The sequence below is a fragment of the Colletotrichum destructivum genome, chromosome 1 (assembly GCF_034447905.1).
Source record: "Colletotrichum destructivum chromosome 1, complete sequence".
In the NCBI taxonomy this organism is placed as follows: domain Eukaryota; kingdom Fungi; phylum Ascomycota; class Sordariomycetes; order Glomerellales; family Glomerellaceae; genus Colletotrichum; species Colletotrichum destructivum.
Window position 1 is genome coordinate 3,074,901 of NC_085896.1, and position 17,060 is coordinate 3,091,960.

Here is a 17,060-nt window from a genome sequence, read left to right on the forward strand (position 1 = left end):
TCTAAGACAACTTCTTGGTGACCCTCACCAAGACGACACCCTCCGTCAACCGCCCCTCGCAGTCCATGAGATGCACGAAGCGATACCCGCACCGCAGCCGGTCGAGCCTGATGGCCGCCCACGCCGCCAGGTCGTCCCTCCCGATCTCGTCGTCCCGGACCGTGAAGCGCACAAACGTCAGCTCCTCAACCACGCCGGGGACCCCGGCGAACTGCAGCGCCTCGCCCCTGAAGTCTGGGTCGACGCCGCGGTTCGACTTGGTCTTGGCCTTGTACTCGCTCTCGCGCTCGCGGCCATCGTCCTTGATGTGCGCCCCCGGCAGCCGCTCCTCGGGCGACTCGACGTGGACCTCGACCTTGACATAGGGCTTAAAACCGCTGACCTTGGTGTCACCAGGTGGCAGCGGTAGGTTCTGTGCCGCGAGCACGTCGATCTGGAGGTCCAGCGTCTTGTAGGCGATCTGCGGGACGCCCTGCATCGGCTCAGGGGGCGAGCCTGCTTTGGCGCAGCGATATCCTTTTGTTTTCATCAAAGTTAGCATCAACAAGCTGTAGTAGTGTGAATGGGATCATAAATGCCAAGGGAGCTTGAGAGGGAAACAAGATGGGGGGAACGAAGGGGACAAGACAACAAAACCAACGTACCTTCAGGCTTCAAGACGTAGCCGCCCGTGCCCGCGAACATGCCCTCGTTGAGCATCATTCCCTCGTCCCAGTTCTGCCAGTTGAGCGCCACGACCTGGATGCCGCGGCGCCAGAACACGGGGGCGTCTAGGTTCGAGCTCCCGATCCGCAGGCCCGACGGGTACGCGCGCATTAGGAAATGCCGGTTGTGGTGGAACAGCTCCGCACCCTGCTTCTCGTGCACCTCCATGACTCCCTTCTCCGACAGCGAGAAGATGTGCGTCGGCATCGAGGCCTCGGCCTGCGTCAGCGACTTGAAGGAAACACCGCGTGTGTAGACGCCCAGCCTGCTGAGGGCCTGGATGATCTTGCTCGGCTTCGTCTTGGACGCGGCCTTTTTGTTTGCCGCGCCCGGCAGCGGCGGTGACGGGGACCCGTTTTCGCCCTCGTCGTCGTCCAGCGCGTCCGTCTCGGGCCCCGTCGGCGGTGCGTACTTCACCTTGACGAGGATCTTGCCCATCAGGTCCGCAGGACGCGGCAGCTCCGCAGGCTCGGCGTCGGGCACCGGGATCAGCAGGCCCTTCCACGTGTCTTCCATGATCTGCACCATGATCTCCTGCTGTTCGGCGCCACAATGAACCTCGAGGCTGACAATGAGCGGCGTGTCGGCCGCCGCGAAGCCGTGTTCGCGGATCGTCTCACAGACGTGTCGGAAGGGCACCTCCTTGGTGAGTGTGTAACCGTGAAACACCTGGGGCTCGATAGGGTAGAGTCTGGGAGAACGTGTCTTCTGCAGCGTATCCGATCCAGCGGGGGCTGCTGCTTGCTGAGCCCCGACCGAGAGCGGAGGGGTGGCGGTCTCTGTCGGCGGGCTCGTGGACTTTTCGATCCTCTCATCCATCTTCTTCCCCAGCGACGTCTTCTCCAACCTGCTCGCGAGTGAACCAGGCATCTTATCCTTGAGCATCTTGAGTTTGCTCCGCTTCTCCTTCTTGGGTTGCGGCACACCCGCCGCAGCGGCGGCGGCGACGGCCTCATCATCGCTGCTGCTGACGGACGTGTCATCCTCGTTGTCGGAATCATCGCCGTCCCACACGTCGATCTCGATGCACCTGCAACCCCGAAGCAGCACATTCTTGTAGGCGTCGGTGCTCGACTCGCTGTACAACTGGTTCCCAGTAAGGTACGTGTTGTGACTGGAGCTGATGAAGTAGCTCGACAACGGGTACGTCAGGTCCTGCTCGCGGGCCGGGGCGGTGGCGGCCGAGGCCGAGGAGGCCATGTAGCTGAGGAAGCCGCTGAAGTCGAGCTCCTCCGGGGCGGCCCCCGTGGCCAATGCTGTGAGACAGTCGGCCGTCTCCTCGGCCTGGACGTTTTTTACAAAAGACGCTATTTGCTCCTTGTGCCACTTCTGGTCGGCCTGACCGGCGTGGGCGTTGAATATCTTGGTCAGGTGGGGGAGAACGGAGTCCTTGAGCGTCTTGACGGTGCGCTGCGACTCGCTGGCACCGCCGCCGGCCTGGGCTTGGAGCGGTGGCCTGGTCGTCGTTTTGCTGCCGGCCGTGGTGGCCGCAGGTTGGGCTACGGTGTCTTCCATGGTTATCGATGTTGATGTCGTGAGGCGGTGAGGGTTGAGAGTCGAGCGGGTGGGTGTAACAGAAGCGACTGAGAGTAAAGTCAAGAGTGGAGAGGAGGTGAGAGGATGGAAGAAAGCGAGGCAAGCAGAGAGGTGAGACGACGAGATACAAATCAGCGTCTCTCGCGTGCTGGCTTCAACTCAACCACTAAGCGTCAATAGCGTGAGCTTGTGACAAGGAAGACGTAGAGTCCGAGGTAGGTAGGTCGAGCTAGGTCGAGCTAGCTACTGATGTATGTGCTGTAATGCTCGGCTCGCTATCCCGGACTTGCTTGATATATGTGGGCGGGCTTCCCTTACGTCGCCCCGCCAAGCTCCCGCAGCTTCGGTAGAGGGGAGGGGGGATAATCTTGTTTTGACCCGCTCCCCTCCTTCTCGTTGGTACATCAAGAAAGAAATAGGGAAACCGACGATCCAGTCAGTTTCAGCTTGGCAAGGGTGGCACAGAAGCCGAGTGGTTCTTCCTGGGGCGGTCGGTACGAGAGCGCTCTGTCTCTCTAAAGGTCCAGTGGCTCTTGACTTCGTGGCAGCTCCTGGAATGGGTAGCTAGCGGGGTGGTGTCGGGGTGTGTGCGGTGAGTCCTCTCGTGTGGTTCGTTGGGATGTCGTTGCAGGGTCCTCTTTCTTTTCTTTTGGCGGTAAAGAGAACCCTTCCCCAGCGGCCATCCAGTCCAGACCGTCTGACAGCAAACCTCCCCGCTTATCGATAGTGCCAACCCCCGCCATTCACCCCTCACTTTAGTACCCTTTGCCAGGTCTCCGTCTGATACCCCTGCTCTGAGCTTCACCTCGTAGAGAAACCTCTGGAATGACGGTTGAGAGCACTTGTGGTTAATAGCATCTCAAAACCAAAGACTGCTACTGTTGGGGTGAACTCATATAGTCCGACACCATCTATTGCCAAGACATGACACGACTCCCGTCCCCCCACGAGCATGAGCATGAACGTCCAAAATACGAGGAACGGCCCGCACCCGTTCGAGTGGGCCAAAGCTCACACGCTCATGCTTGTGCTCACAATCACGTTCATCCCGGCTCATTTGATACCTACCGTCTTCGATCTGACCCAGGAACGAGGGAGAGGGATCCAGTTTCTTTCTGTTCAAAACAATACCCAATGTCGTTTTTGTAAATAGATATATGTAACCAAAAAAAAAAAAGTTCGCTCATAAATGTCGTCAGGTCGTAAGGCGTGATAGGGGTAGTTTTATGCACATGTCCATCCACCATTCACCCCCTCCCTTCTTCGTCAGAAAGTTGAAATCCGCAACTTTTTGGGTTCTGTTTTCACAATGAGATCGCGCCTTTCACGCTCTTTCGCTTCCCTCTGACAACCCTCACGTCGACCGAGCTGCAGGGTGCCTTCATGGCCGTATGGGCGACGTGACCGACGTCCACGTGTTGGCCTTGCTCATCGTCCGCTTCCGCATCATGGCCATGATGTCCGCCTCCATGTGCTCAATGTTCTTCTCCAGATCCGCGTCTTCGGAGGCGAACTTGCCCTCGCGCCGCCGGTCGAACACGATCCACCCGCCGACGATGACGATTGTCAACGGTATCGTGATGGCGAAGTACACCCAGAGCTCCTTGGAGATGACCGGGTCCGCTCCTGTTCCGCGGGTGTCAGCCGTGGTGATCCGCGGTACCTGGCCAATGGCTAGCCTTCAAGTGCTAGACCGTCAAGGATCCAAAACTCACCGTTTCCGAAATCGAAAAACGTCATGCTGAAAACGGACGCGAGAAAGGTCCCTGGCAGGAACACGGCACCGAGCAACGAGATAGTCTTCATCGCCGTGCTGTCCCGCTTGCTGGCGTGCGCCAGTCTGCGCTGCTCACCGGCCATCTGAAACTGAATCTTGGACTCTCGCTGAGAGAGCAGGTTGTATAGCTGTCCTTGATTGTCAGCATCACAGCCAGCAGTTTTCATCAAACGGGACCTCCCGAGACCAGAAGAAAAAACCGTACCGCACTCCGCTGGATGTGTAGCCTCTCCAACGTCGTCGCCTGGTAATTCTCAATGCCCCTGAGCTTCAGCCGGTAAAAGTCCAACCTGGCAATCATGCTCCGGTGCAACTTGTCCAGGTCGGGCGTGAGGTGGTCGGCAGGCACCTTCTCCTTGAACTTATGCAGCCCGGCCTCGATCTCCTTGACGATCTCCAGGTACGCTTGCGGCCGCTTCCACAGCACCTGGCTATGACACTCGACAAGGTCACGGCTGATGGCGTCGACCTCGAGGTACCCGTCCTTGCTGACGTAGCCTTCCTCGTCCTCGATCTCGTTGCGCATGCTGACGGCGTGCTCGAGCTTGCGCAGCCAGTCGCGGGCGTCGCGCTGCTTCTGGTCGTTCTGCGACGACAGGTCGTGCGATAGGATGATGATGGGCAAGAGCATCGGGTGGCCCACCTGACGCGCGCAGAACGTGAGGTGTTGGATCGCTGCGACGATGTCGGAGCTCGGTGTGCCCTTGACGTAGCCCGACGTGATGCCGTTGCTAAAGCAGTGCGAGAGCATAATCTCCCACCCGCGCGTCTTCCCCTTCTTGCGGACGTCGGACTTGCGGAAGATGATTTCTGGGACGGCTGGTCAGTAGTGGCAAAAGTCAATCGGTTCTCTGCAATCGGCAAGACCAACGTAGAGTGGGATCATCGTCGTCTTGGTCATAGGCACACCAGAAGAATGGCCCAACGACGCTGGTGCCCTCGATGGCTCTGAAGGGCAGCCGCATGGCGCGGACCATGGACTGGTAGGCATCTGCCGTGAAGGTGATCGTATGCGGTGTAAATGTGTCCTTGTGCTTGGCATTCTTCTGGAGTCTGTCCAAGTGTCAGTCAGCCCCCCTCCCCACGACCTCTCACACCGAATGCTTGGTGGATGTTACGTACACTAATCGAATGCCGTTGAGCAGTTTGACGTCCTCTTTGACCTTTGCCGGCTCGAACGCGCCCTGGAGGAACCTGATTATCAGCCGCGCTGATTCTCATCGAAAGCCTCTCACGAAGGATTGCGGTTGTGTTTATTGTCACATGGTCTTACATACCCGTCGGTGGAGGAAGTTGTCAAATTCGTCCATGGTTAGAGGGTGCTCCTCGCACGTGTTGTAGAATGGGTCCTGAAAGTCAATTGGCTTTAGTCTCTCGCTGTTCATGGAGAAACCGCGTTTCCGCGCCTGTGGCCCGTTCATCCAGCTATGTAATGCCGTCTCTCGGGCAAGAAAAAGTAAGAGGCATCTAACTCAGAACTCACCGAATAGTTGAGAATTTCAACATAATGCGTCGCTTCCGAGATCTGGCGGCACTTGCTGACATGCTCGCGGAACATGTAGTCGTCCATCTTGAGCTCCCTACCTAGGTAGGTACTAAGGAAGGTAGGTATATATCAATTGAGCCAGCAGATACGACGTAGACCATAAAACGCTAATTGACACAGTACCTCGACTTCGGCGGAGGAACAGGAAAACAGCAGCAGCAGCAGCAGCAGCAGCAACAAACAAGGCTACACCAACCGGCAAAGGAAAGAGAGAGAGGGAGAGGAAGAGAGAGAAAGGAAAAAGAGGTTTGGAGGCTCCTGCAGGTCGACCTCATGGCTCCAGACGGGCTCCTTTCATAAGCCGCCCAGCCCCGTGACTTTGCACCATTGTCTGCACCGATTGCAGCGGTCCATGTCGAGGGGGGCGGTCTCCTGGCAAGCCTGGGTCTCGGGTCTTGGGACCCAGGTCCAGTCCGGCCCATATCCAACTAGGTATCTCACTGGACCTACCTAGGTACCTGTATGCAACCTGCACTCTGCCCGTCTCGCAATTGGCCAAGACCACTACCACCACCCACAGCGAAATCGCCCACTTTCGACGGAGACCTTCTTCACCTTGCCACGGTGTTTGTGCACTTTCGTGTGATGAGAATCTGGACAGGGAATTCCGGCGGGTATTTCATGTCGTCTACATATATGCATACATAGATACCCTACATGGTGTATCAAACGACCTAAGAACGTGAATCTCCTGATGCCCGCCCAGAGTTGAAGCTTTGTCCCTAACCAGGTAAGTAGGTATTTTCTAACTACTACTAAGGTAGGTACTGTCAAGAGGAGTTAAGACCACCCGTCCGTCCCGCGGCCCTGGCGAAGAATCCCCGCACTCCACCCTGTCACCGCCAGAACGAACCGCTCTTTCTCTCTGCATTAATAGGCTTGGATAAGGGGGAGGGGGGGGCTCTGGAGCTTGTTTGAACGCTTAGTTAGCTCACGGCGTGGGGGGAAGGGGACACTGTGACCCAACACCAATAGCGCGAGGGACCGGCTGGTTAATTCATCTTGGAGTTAGGAGTGGATAGAGAGGTTCCTCGGAAATCACCACCAAGACTCCTGCACAACATGCATGCTTGATTTCCATTGCATTCCCACATGGCGCCCGTCATTTGTGTTATTGCAGACGCCGACCGCCAATTAGTACAGCTTCGCTCTGGCCATTCATCATTCACTCTTCGAGAGAACTAGTTCATCCGCCAATTCCCACGCCTGGCGGCCTCCCCTCCCCTTTCAGTGACAATCCGGACCATCATGCCCCATCTCTCGCCCCCTGCCTACTCGCCTAACCTTCACTTTGAAACATAATTGCTGTTAGGTATTGATGTAACCAAGGGATACGATGACAAGTCTGCTCTTGTTGCACTTTTCCAATCTCCAGGACCGTTCGAGCCTTCACCTTAAAGTTCTCCCTCTCCACTGTTATTGCTTTCCTAACCGTTTTCCAAACCGTCGACCAGGCGCCCAAAGCAGTGCAGACGCCAACATCGATACCTCCAAAGGCTGCCAAGCGCCCTCTACTACTCTACTCGAACACTGCTTGCGGGCCGGGACACGCAAGCACGCACCTTCCGCGACTTTCACAACCCCCTCCGAGCGAGACGTTAGAAATCGGTGAATAGATGGCCGTATCTGGAATGTCACGTTAGCAATACCCCTAATCACACACTCAAAGGGGCGAACCCACTCGTCGTGTCCGGATGAGCCGTATCGTTCGGGATCCTCAGGATACCTGTCGAACTGGCTAGCGTCACCCGCGCCGGCCTTGACCGGGGGCGTGTAGGGTGCGTCAATGTCTTTGCGGGCGAGCCTGTCCCACGTAACCTCCGTGAACCACGGATGGTTCTTGACATCGTTCGGTCCGGCATACAGGTTACCCAGTCGCTTGGTGAGATCCGCCGTGATCAGTTTCTCCAGAAGGTCCTGGGCATCCGGGTTGATGTAGGCAGGGTACTTCACCTTGCCCTTGAGGATGTTTTCGTAGATCTTCATTGGCGACCCGCTGTCCCAAAACGGCGTGTACCCGCACAGCATCTCGTATATCAAAATTCCCAGAGACCACCTGCGACCGGGGGTTAACGCTTGCGAGAGAAAGCAAAACATTGCTGTCTCGGCCAAAGGACACCTTACCAGTCTACCGATTTGTTGTAACCCTTGTTCGAGACGACCTCGGGCGCCAAGTAGTCGGGGGTACCGCAAAGCGTCCATGTCTTGTCTGGCACTCGCTTGGCAAAACCAAAATCTGTTATCTTCAGGTGCCCATGCCGGTCGAGCAGCAGATTCTCGGGCTTGAGATCTCTGTAAATGATGTTCCTCGAGTGCAAATATTCGAGCGCTAACGTGACTTCGGCGGCGTAGAATTTCGCGACAGGGTTAGGGAAGCGCTGCGAGCAGAGAGAGGGCCGAGTTAGCTCGGACGGGGGCAGGATGAGGGCCGGAAGCATTTAAAATTGCACATACCCCGGATTTTCTTAGCAACGAAAACAGCTCGCCACCTTCAACAAAGTCCATCACCATGTACAGGTTCTTGGAGTCCTGGAACGTGCCCCACAACGTGATCAGGAAGGGGTGCTTGACTTCGCCCAGCATCTTCCTCTCGTCATTGGTGTGTTCGACCTGCTTCATTTTGACGACCTGCGCCTTCTTCAACACTTTGACGGCATAGAAGCGCTGGTTGTGTTTGGACTGAACCAGATGCACTCTTCCGAAACTACCAGTCCCCAGCGTCCGCAGGATGTCAAAGTCGGTCAATGTATATTTCCCCTTGGTCTGACGGACCTGCTGGTCCACCGCCTGCTGCTGCATGCCGAAGTGTTGTTGCTGTTGTTGCTGTTGCTGCTGTTGCTGCTGCTGCGGCGGCGGCGGGTGCAGCATCGACTGGGCTTGCTGCTGTTGCAGTCTGGCTGGATCGGTTCCGGGGCTCGGGTTCGGCTGGGAGGATTGGGTCGGCTGGGCTAGGTAGTTATGGCCGTTGTTCGAACCGTCTTGCTGAGTCGGGTTGATTAGGTTGTTGATGCTGGGGAGGTTCTGCTGCGATCCGGCTTGGTGGTTGTAGGGTGGCTGGCTGGGCGGGTGGACGGTGACGGGGTACATCTGCTGCTGCTTCGCCGCCTCGGACGAAGCCGGATCGTCGTGCTGCTTCAGCCCCTGCTGGGAATTGGATGACAGCGAGGAAATGGTGGTCGAGATGGAACTGTCAAAGGGCTTCGATGAGGTAGGCGTTACCGGGCTGGTGGGTAGACTGGAGCCTTGAGAATCCTGATTGGCCTCCCTCGTCCGTTTTTTCTTGAGGAAGCCGAGGGTAGGCATATGAGCGTTGGAGGGGGGTGGAAGAAGGGCTGCGTGCCCCTTGAGGAAGTGACGGGGCGGGCGTAAAAGCAGGTTGGGACCTACGACGTTTGCAGTTTGGTTATGGAGGACAGAATAGTCGCAAAGTGACCCGTCGGTTCAAGGAAGAGCCCGGTTAAGCTCGTTGTTGCTTTGGGGGCAAGGTGAGCAGTGAATTGGCCCAAAAGAGGATCGCGGGGAAAGCTGAGCTGTGCTTCTTCAGCAGCTGCAGCTGCAGCAAGTGAAGTGGGAAAGCCGCGCCTATTGTCGTCAGGAACAATGGGGCCAGGTTGACGTAGCCTTTGGAGGAGAAAGGCCAAGAGAACGTCTGTCAAGAGGCGACAGAAGCTCTTGCAATTGGGGAAAATACGTACAAGTATCGAGGAATGGATTCTACAAAGATGCAAGTAGCCGGGCCGTTGGCAGCAAGGCAAAAGTCAGGCAATTTGGTGATGGATGGAATTCTCGCGCAGACGGCAGAGCGGGACAAGCGGGAGCCTCTATTTGGTTTGCGCTGGACCACATATGGTGTAAGTTTTCCGCCGCAGATCGGAAGTCTAACCAATGAGGGACGAATTGCAAGGTTCGAGAGGTGGCAGTCCCACGACATGAGCCATGAAATATAGCAAGAGAAGCGAGGAAAACAAGCCGCACCTGACAAAGGAGGAGGGGGGAAAGAGGTGGAAGAAGAATACGACAAGAGAGCAGAACGGGGGGAGCGGGCGGGCGTCAGATGGAATGGAGGGGGAAGAACGTACACAAACTGATTCAAAAGCTGGCGGCGGCGCCCTTTCTTTCAGGGGTTCCCTTTTCCCCAGACCGAACGAGACTGCGAAAGTGACAGAAGGGCCCGTAAAGCCAGACGGGGGAAGAATTGTTGGCTCGTCTCTGCCCTCGGTTTCTTTCGTTATTCCCTCTTCTTTTCCTTCCTGACCAAGAGACAGCCGGATCGATTGATTGACAGCGGCGGCTCCGTCTGAAGGTTTCGGGGACGACAGGGCCAGCTGGGCGACGGGTGCAGGATCCGTTACTCTGTTTGGGCGAAGGTGGAAAGGCAGGCAGGTGCCGAAGGAGGTGGTGACTGAGTCGTTGCGCACCCGATAACTGGAGACTGGATGGGGACCTGGGAAGATTAAACGACAAGCTCGCGCGGTCTGGTAGCGATCAATTGGGTCGTGCTGTATGACACCAGGGAGCTCCTCAGTGTGATGATTTGTCCAGGAGGCCAAAGTTGTCGCAGGGTGGCTGATTGGATGAAGGTGGAAAACGAGAGAAAATAGGATAAATAAAGGTCAGGGGAGCGAGCAGATGGAGGGGTGGGAGGGGAAATAGGATAGAGAAAAAAGAGACAGCTCAAGCTGAGGTCGATACTGATGATGTAGTAGCAGAGGGTTAATTGGCACCTCTCACTTTTGCTGTCTGCGTCTGCGGCGTCTGCTGCGTACGGATACAGTAGTGAGGGGGGGGGGGACGACGGGAGGGGCAGCTTCTGGCCGCGGCCGTGATGGTGGAGGAAGTGGGCATGTAAAGTGGGCGGAGGCGGAAGTGGTTCAGTCTGGTTTGACGCCCGCGTTTACATGGACGGGAACGGCATGGGGGGGCAGGGAAGGCGAGAGCACAGGCTGGGCAAGCCGAGTAATGTACGAAGGTTGGTGCAGTCGACTGCAGCATCCGTAGCGGCGTAGGGTACCTACTGTCTAATTGGGGGCACAGCCGAGATCAAGACAACTGCTGAGGACGAGAACCAAGACGACGATCCAGCCCCATAAGCAGGTAGTTCATGGTTCCGAGGGGGCTGGATACAGAGACGACAGAGACAGAGGCCGAGACAGAGATAGAGTCGGGCGGGAAGCAGCATGTGTTGACAATCATGATGCAGGACTCGGTTGCTTGTCCACGCGTTCGTTCGACTGGTTGGTGAAAAACGTCAGGTTCGTCTATGGTTTGGCAACGATGTGACTTGGTCACCGGGGCAGTAGTGGCATTAGCTGGCATTAGCTGGCATCGATGTCTTGCCCGAATTTCTCTATAACTTCATCTCAACCCGAGGCATGTCGCTTCATTCATCGTTGCTCTGAAGCTACCGACAAATTGCTCTGCTGCTGCCGCCACCAGCGAGATCCAGCACCTAGGCGTCGTGTGTGTGTGCCAAGTTCAACAACCAACAAGCTTGCGAGCAGGCCCAGCTGAGGTGGGGTAGGGGTAAAGCAAAGCCAAATACGGATAACCTGACGTGAATCTTGACAGGTCACAGGTACCCAGGTCGATATCGAATTCTATAAGCTGGATCGAGCCACCTAGCCAACTACCAGTGCAAGTCTCCCTCATTCCTCCAGCTGCCGCAATCGATGTTGATGCCGATGTTGATGTCGATGTCGATGTGTGCGGACAAACCAAAGGTGATGCGAAGGCGCGGGGTCATGATGCTTCTGCCCTGGATCTGCCTTACGTAGCTAGCCTAAGTACTCACGCCATGCACCTTGGCGTGACAGCCAAAACCCCAGCCAGAGTCGTCCAACACCTCTCTGTCGCAAGTGCAAGGTATCCTCTCTCGAGGCGATTTTGAGGCCCAGTGCAGTGCCCATTCCAACCTCACCTGAAATAGTGGGAGACACAGAGACGCACGGCACCTTGGCCGGCGGCCCTTCATCTCATTCTTAGCTGCTGAGCCTGCTGTCTCCCCGCTTCTTCCTCCTCGAGTCGTCTCCGCCACTGAGCGTTACATACCTAGGTACCCGTCCGTAGAGGGGTACGTACCCTAGAGACTCCGCACGCGCTTGCGCTCAACCGCAACCTACCTTTGCACGCTACGCCGCGAATGTAACAAGACTTTGGATCATCGAATTCAATTCCTCTTCCCCTCACCCTCACGTTCCCGTCTGCCCGTCGCCGTCCTTAACAACGCGAGTCCGCACTAGTCAGCGATCGTCCCTCACTCTTCCAAGTTACAACATGCACTACAAACAAACCATCTCTGCGGGTCACGCCATCCGGCACACGCCTGCTACCGTCATCTTCCTTACCCAAACCTTAACCAGCTTAAACCCTCCTTTCCCCTCTGTCCCCAAACCAGCTTCAATGGGCCTCCGCGGTCCTCGCAGAACCTCGCCGAGTGCTCGCTCAGGCCCGGCGTCGACGGCACCCCCGCTATGTGTCTCGTCTCCCCGGCCAGCCCCCGGATGGTAAATGAAACAGAGAACAAACCAAAATAGGGAGGAAAACAAAACGCTCGCGTTCCCTTCCCTGGCAAAGAGGTAGGAGGAGATGCTGTATACTCAATCCATCGACGGGAATCTGCATGCAAAGCCAGATTCCCATCCGAGCGTCTGTGGGACGGTCACCCCTCCTCGCCTTGCCACACTCGTCCCGGATCTCGGGTCAACCTGCATTCCAGCCCTGTCCAATGAGGAGCTCGTATGTTTGTGTGCGTGTCAGCTGCCGGCCTGTACACGCTTCCCGATACCAGACGCGCCGGGAACGGCCGAATCGCTCCCGGCGGCAGCTCTCTCTCCAGCTCTCCAACCCCTCGCCGTCCATGGGACTTCGCTCAATGATCGATGCAACCGGCGGTAACCTTGGTGTCGGGCTCGCCTCATCCAGCTTCCATCGGTGGTCCGAAATCGTGCTGAACCTCACCGTACCTGGCTGTCATGTTGTCTTGCGACTGGCACCTTGAGCAGCTAGCCTGATAATCCCATCATCAAAGAAACTGAAAACCACCACATTCCCTTACTCTCGGTGCCGCCCGCATGTCCGCACCTCCAACTAACCCCCACGCGCTCTATCTGGACGACAAGGTCGGTCATCTCGCCGAGGGCCGTCCGGACTCGTTCCTTTATTGGCCTTTTTGGCAGCTTCGCCAGAGGGGTCCTCTCAGACAACGCTGTGTCATTTGTCTAGGAGTCTCAACCCCATTTCAAGTAGAAATGCCGCTTAGAATTCCTCCTCGACCGACGTCCCTGCCTAACCCCGACTCTCGTTGGCAAGCAACCTGGATATGGCGCATTCCACAGGCATCATCCATTCGCTGGCCAACCGTCGTAAAATACAATTGAATTCATCTCTCAGACTGAGTTATTCGTCAAATAGAGAAAAGGTAGGAGACATGGGCGAAAAAGAGGGGCGCCAACCATAGAAACTCGGTTTCCGACCCTTCGACCTGCACCCATGTCAAAGATGTGAGTTGGTGTTGCCTGTGTTGGTATGTACTACGTCAATCATCCTCTCGATTCAACCAACTGCTGGGTCCCCCTTCTTTGCATTCTCCTCTTAAAATAGAACCCACATCGCCAGTCGTTTTCCACATGCGAAACTTAGAAACGATGTCTCTTATCACTCTTCGCCCTCCAGGCCGTGTAGCCGACGTAACCGCCACCGAGGACGCCAAAGAAGAGGAAGATCTTGAAAAAGGTCCATGTCCAGCTGCCGCCGCCGCTTTCCTTCGTAATCGAGGATCCCTTCTTGCCCTTGCCGCTACCGGGGGTCGTCTTGCTGCTGCTCTTGCCGGCCTGCGTGGTGTAGAGGTTCTTCGCCTGCACGGAGATGATGTCGTGGTTATCGCTCAGCTCGCCCGTCTCAGCGCTGAAGCCTAGGTAAGCGATCTGGGGGATGGCGGGGGGCTCGCTGGTCTCGAAACACAAGGTCCACTCGCCCTCGCTCTTGTACTGCAGCTCCAGCTTGAGGAGCTTGTCCTGGAAGTACGTGACCTTGGCCTTTGTGGGCACGCTGGCGTGGCGGATGCCGCGGGCGGAGCAGCCAGCTAGCTCCGTGTTCTTGCCGTCGTTGTCCTTGTCGTAAGGGGTCTTGCCGTCGCCGTACATGGCCATGACGTAGGGGAAGACAGTACCAGGGCGGTTGTTCTTGTACGTGTCGAAGAAGATGCCGAGGCCCTCAAAGTTGTCCGGGCTGCCGAAGACGGGGCCGGCCTGGGCGCGGCTTTTGGTCACCCACATGGCGAAGCCGTCGCCGTAGAGCTGGTTCTTGCCGTGGATCTTGAACTCGACCTCGATCTCCCAGTTGGTTGCTGTCAGGGGCACTCTCGAGAAGAGCCATCCAGTTTGCGACGGGCGGTCCGAGGTCAACCGGATGTACCTGTATTGTTTGCCTTTGTTTTAGCTTCTCTTTTCCTCTCCTGGCCTATATTTTTAAACCGTTGCAAGAGGTGATCGCGACGTACGAGTCCGTTCGAACGATGGTGTCTCCGCCAAAGTCGTACCACCGACTTGCCATGTCGGAATCGAGGTAGGGCTATCGTTGAAAAATCTCAGCAAAGCACATTCAAAAGGGCGTAACATATGCAAGCGGGTGTCGCGAACCTGGTTCAGGGAGTGTGTTCGAAGCTAAAGACACAGTAGAGTCAGCTTCATGTTGCGTATCAATTGCGCAATCCGTATTTGGTAAAGGTAGACGAACTGCAATGCTCTTGACTTCTCCATCATCCGCCTTCGCGGTGCCCATGGCCATTGCGGCCAGCCACAGGGCCGACAGTGACTGCCTGAACCACATGGCTGTTGCTGTTAGCTCGAAATGAAAGAGAAAATGAGGAAACTTGAAGAGAGATCGCTCTTCGCAAGGAGGAGGGAAGGGAGGGGAGGAGAGCGACGAGCCGGGAAAAAAAGAGCCGCCTGTTGAAAAATGTTGTATCCGTAGAGCCGCAAGGTCCAGCGACGGAAAGACGTCGTTTGGCGGGAGTCCAAGGTGGTGGTGGGTTTTGCTCGTGTGTCTCCTTCCAGCCGTTAGCTGTCCTCTTTTTTTGGTCGATGGATCCTGATTCCTGGGGTTAGCACGTTTTGGAGCTACCACCCCTGTTCTGCGCTAAGAAATGTTCAGCCAGGTACCTTGCCTACTAGTTGCTCGCCAACACAGCGCTGTTCATACTGCTAAGAGGCGGGTCTTCTCACTGTACGAACAATTCGAGGGTCAGGTCTTTCTTCCCCTGCGTCACTCGATCTGGAAGAAGCCACAGTCGCCTCAGGGTTAAGGCCATTAACAAGAACGGCCTTAAGCCACAGCAGCCTTGCAGCACTAGCCACTCCAGCTTTTCATTATCGAGTAATGCGAAGCTAGCCGGCTTTCCGAATTTCGGTGCATCAATCGCAGGTCAAAAACGTCACTTATTTTGCGAACTCGATACAGCATCTCGAGACCCTAGCAATCCCCCACCAGTTCCCTCATACACACGAAAATCAGCAGCCATGGACTCCGAATCTGTCAAACAGTCTGTCATGAAGCAGGTCCTCCAGGAGGCAAACTTGGCCAACGCTCGTGTTCTCATCGAGGTACACCGACAGCCCCCCCATAAAGCCAAGGCGCATTGAGAATCAGGGACTAACGTGGTCAATGGTAAATAGAAACTTCAGGAGAACTGCTTCGAGAGGTGCGTGCCCAAGCCCGGCAGCTCTCTTTCCAGTGGCGAGACGACCTGCATGACCTCTTGCATGGAGAAGTATATGTCGGCATGGAACCAGGTCAACACCGCATACATCAACCGGATAAAGCAGGAGTCTAGCAACCCCAGTAACTTCGCGTAATCCATCTACACGAATGGAGGAATTAAGATAGAGGGATACAGGGGGCGGCTGTTCATCATGTACTACTACTACTACTACTGTACACCAAAACAAGACCAAGGGGGCTATATGAAGCCCATTGGAAGCATCGATTGGAGGAAGGTATACATAAAGGAAGGAAAGACTTCTAGGCCGAATCTCTGCATCAAAAGTTTGGCATCAAGAGCCCGTACACAAGAAACCACCAAAAGCATTGGGAACGGAAAGGCATAGGCCTTGTCATGAAGCTGTCCGGCCAGAACAAAAGGCATTAGAGAAAGAGACGCATCTTTGGTTCTCGGGGTATCTTGTAAAATCTTCTACTCCGCCAACCCCTTCCTCTTGGCCTCCTCCTGCTCGCGCTTTCGAGCGAGGTACCGTTCCTTCGCGCTCGATATCTCCCCTTCCGTCTTCCTGGTCTTCGTAACCCGTTCCACCTTCTCGCGTTCCGCCTCCTCTTCCTCGCGCGACCGCTTGAGCGCCGCCTCCAGTTGCGCCTCGAGCATCCGCGTTTGCCGCTCCCGCATCGCGCCCTTGCCGCCGGAGCCGACGAACCCTGTGCCGGAAGCGCGCTCAGGCCTGCTCTCCCTCGGCCGCGCGGCCTCCTGCCTGACCTCGGCCTCCTTCTTGGCTCCGACGTTGAGACCGCCTTTGAGGAGTTGTCTCTTGTCCACGACCTGGCCTTCTTCGTTGACGGCGACAGAACCGCCCTTTTCGTTGATCTCTTTGGCAATGTCGGCCTCGGACTTTTCCTTGCCCACGTCGTCGTCGTCTTCCGGCGCAGGTGTTAGGCCAGCCTTGCTCTTGCCCTCGGCCGCCTTTAGAACCTCAGCATGCCTCTCCTCACCCTTGTTCAGAAGGTTCTTGTAGAAAGCGCTCATACCGCCCGCCTTGTTCTTCTTCGCTTCCTCCTCCTCCCTCCTCTTCTCTTCTTCCTCGATCCGCCGGTTTTCCTCCTGTTGTTTTTTGTATGCCTCTGTGACGAACTTCTCCTTGTCCGCGTACTCCTCGCCCTCGGCCTCTCGCTCCCTCGCAATCTTCTTCTCCTCGGCAATCAGCGCATCTCGTTTCCGCACAGAAGCCGCCTCGAGTAGGCTTCTCATGTACTTGGGCTTGCGCTCGACGTCCTCCTTTGTTGACTTCTTCTGGGGCTTGAAAGACTCATACACGCCGTCATAGTCGTAAACGCTCGGGTCAAGCTCCTCCGCTGCCTCGGCGTGTTTCTTTGATGCGAGTGAGCTTGACAGGTCGCCAAACATGGCGTTTGCCTGCTTTTTGGTCTTACTCGTGGGTGGGTGTGTTGGCAATGTGGTCTTGCTCTTCGATTTCTTGCCGCCACTCTCTTGTCTGGTGGAAGAGGAAGCGAGGTCGAAGCCGCCAAGCTCGTCCAGTGTCTCGATCTTGGTTCCCGATTTTGGCGCATCGTCGTCTGAGTCGTCGCCTCCGAATGCCTTCCGTTTCGCCGGGGCGGGCTTGGATGCGCCGGGCTTTTTACCCAGGTTTATCCCGAACGATAATCCTGATTTGCTCATTTTGTGCCTTGAGTTGAAGATGTAGGATGGAAGCTTGAACCGGATCCTCAACTATGCCTTTGCATAATGATCCCGAGTCGTGCACGGTTCATTTC

General features: G+C 56.2%; 6 protein-coding genes across 6 annotated transcripts; 1 reads left to right on the forward strand and 5 right to left on the reverse strand.

Moving 5' to 3' along the window:
* Position 1: 1 nt before the first annotated feature.
* On the reverse strand, positions 2–2,853 carry CDEST_00927 (Putative C2 domain, phosphatidylinositol-specific phospholipase C, X domain, C2 domain superfamily; the record flags this gene model as incomplete). Its single annotated transcript, XM_062917086.1, has 2 exons — positions 645–2,853; positions 2–516 (listed from the first exon to the last, which is right to left on the reverse strand). The coding sequence occupies exons 1-2, from the start codon at positions 2,218–2,220 to the stop codon at positions 2–4; spliced, it is 2,091 nt and encodes a 696-aa protein (XP_062773137.1). The 5' UTR covers positions 2,221–2,853.
* Positions 2,854–3,215: 362 nt separating this feature from the next.
* CDEST_00928 (Putative corA, transmembrane region) lies at positions 3,216–5,808 on the reverse strand. The gene is made up of 7 exons (XM_062917087.1): positions 5,502–5,808; positions 5,296–5,367; positions 5,141–5,202; positions 4,890–5,071; positions 4,224–4,828; positions 3,957–4,146; positions 3,216–3,867 (listed from the first exon to the last, which is right to left on the reverse strand). The coding sequence occupies exons 1-7, from the start codon at positions 5,586–5,588 to the stop codon at positions 3,623–3,625; spliced, it is 1,443 nt and encodes a 480-aa protein (XP_062773138.1). The 5' UTR covers positions 5,589–5,808; the 3' UTR covers positions 3,216–3,622.
* A 755-nt stretch (positions 5,809–6,563) lies between these two features.
* CDEST_00929 (Putative serine/threonine-protein kinase, active) lies at positions 6,564–10,331 on the reverse strand. Its single transcript, XM_062917088.1, has 6 exons — positions 9,644–10,331; positions 9,260–9,399; positions 8,019–9,146; positions 7,689–7,942; positions 7,246–7,620; positions 6,564–7,190 (listed from the first exon to the last, which is right to left on the reverse strand). The coding sequence occupies exons 3-6, from the start codon at positions 8,865–8,867 to the stop codon at positions 7,163–7,165; spliced, it is 1,506 nt and encodes a 501-aa protein (XP_062773139.1). The 5' UTR covers positions 8,868–9,146; positions 9,260–9,399; positions 9,644–10,331; the 3' UTR covers positions 6,564–7,162.
* A 2,467-nt stretch (positions 10,332–12,798) lies between these two features.
* Positions 12,799–14,634, reverse strand: CDEST_00930 (Putative legume-like lectin, concanavalin A-like lectin/glucanase domain superfamily). The gene is made up of 4 exons (XM_062917089.1): positions 14,298–14,634; positions 14,201–14,224; positions 14,062–14,132; positions 12,799–13,976 (listed from the first exon to the last, which is right to left on the reverse strand). The coding sequence occupies exons 1-4, from the start codon at positions 14,388–14,390 to the stop codon at positions 13,199–13,201; spliced, it is 966 nt and encodes a 321-aa protein (XP_062773140.1). The 5' UTR covers positions 14,391–14,634; the 3' UTR covers positions 12,799–13,198.
* Positions 14,635–14,896: 262 nt separating this feature from the next.
* Positions 14,897–15,629, forward strand: CDEST_00931 (Putative Tim10-like domain superfamily protein). Its single transcript, XM_062917090.1, has 2 exons — positions 14,897–15,163; positions 15,236–15,629. The coding sequence occupies exons 1-2, from the start codon at positions 15,080–15,082 to the stop codon at positions 15,413–15,415; spliced, it is 264 nt and encodes an 87-aa protein (XP_062773141.1). The 5' UTR covers positions 14,897–15,079; the 3' UTR covers positions 15,416–15,629.
* A 60-nt stretch (positions 15,630–15,689) lies between these two features.
* CDEST_00932 (Putative nuclear speckle splicing regulatory protein) lies at positions 15,690–17,004 on the reverse strand. Its single transcript, XM_062917091.1, has one exon. It carries the CDS (start codon positions 16,963–16,965, stop codon positions 15,754–15,756), a length of 1,212 nt encoding a protein of 403 aa, XP_062773142.1. The 5' UTR covers positions 16,966–17,004; the 3' UTR covers positions 15,690–15,753.
* Positions 17,005–17,060: the final 56 nt, after the last annotated feature.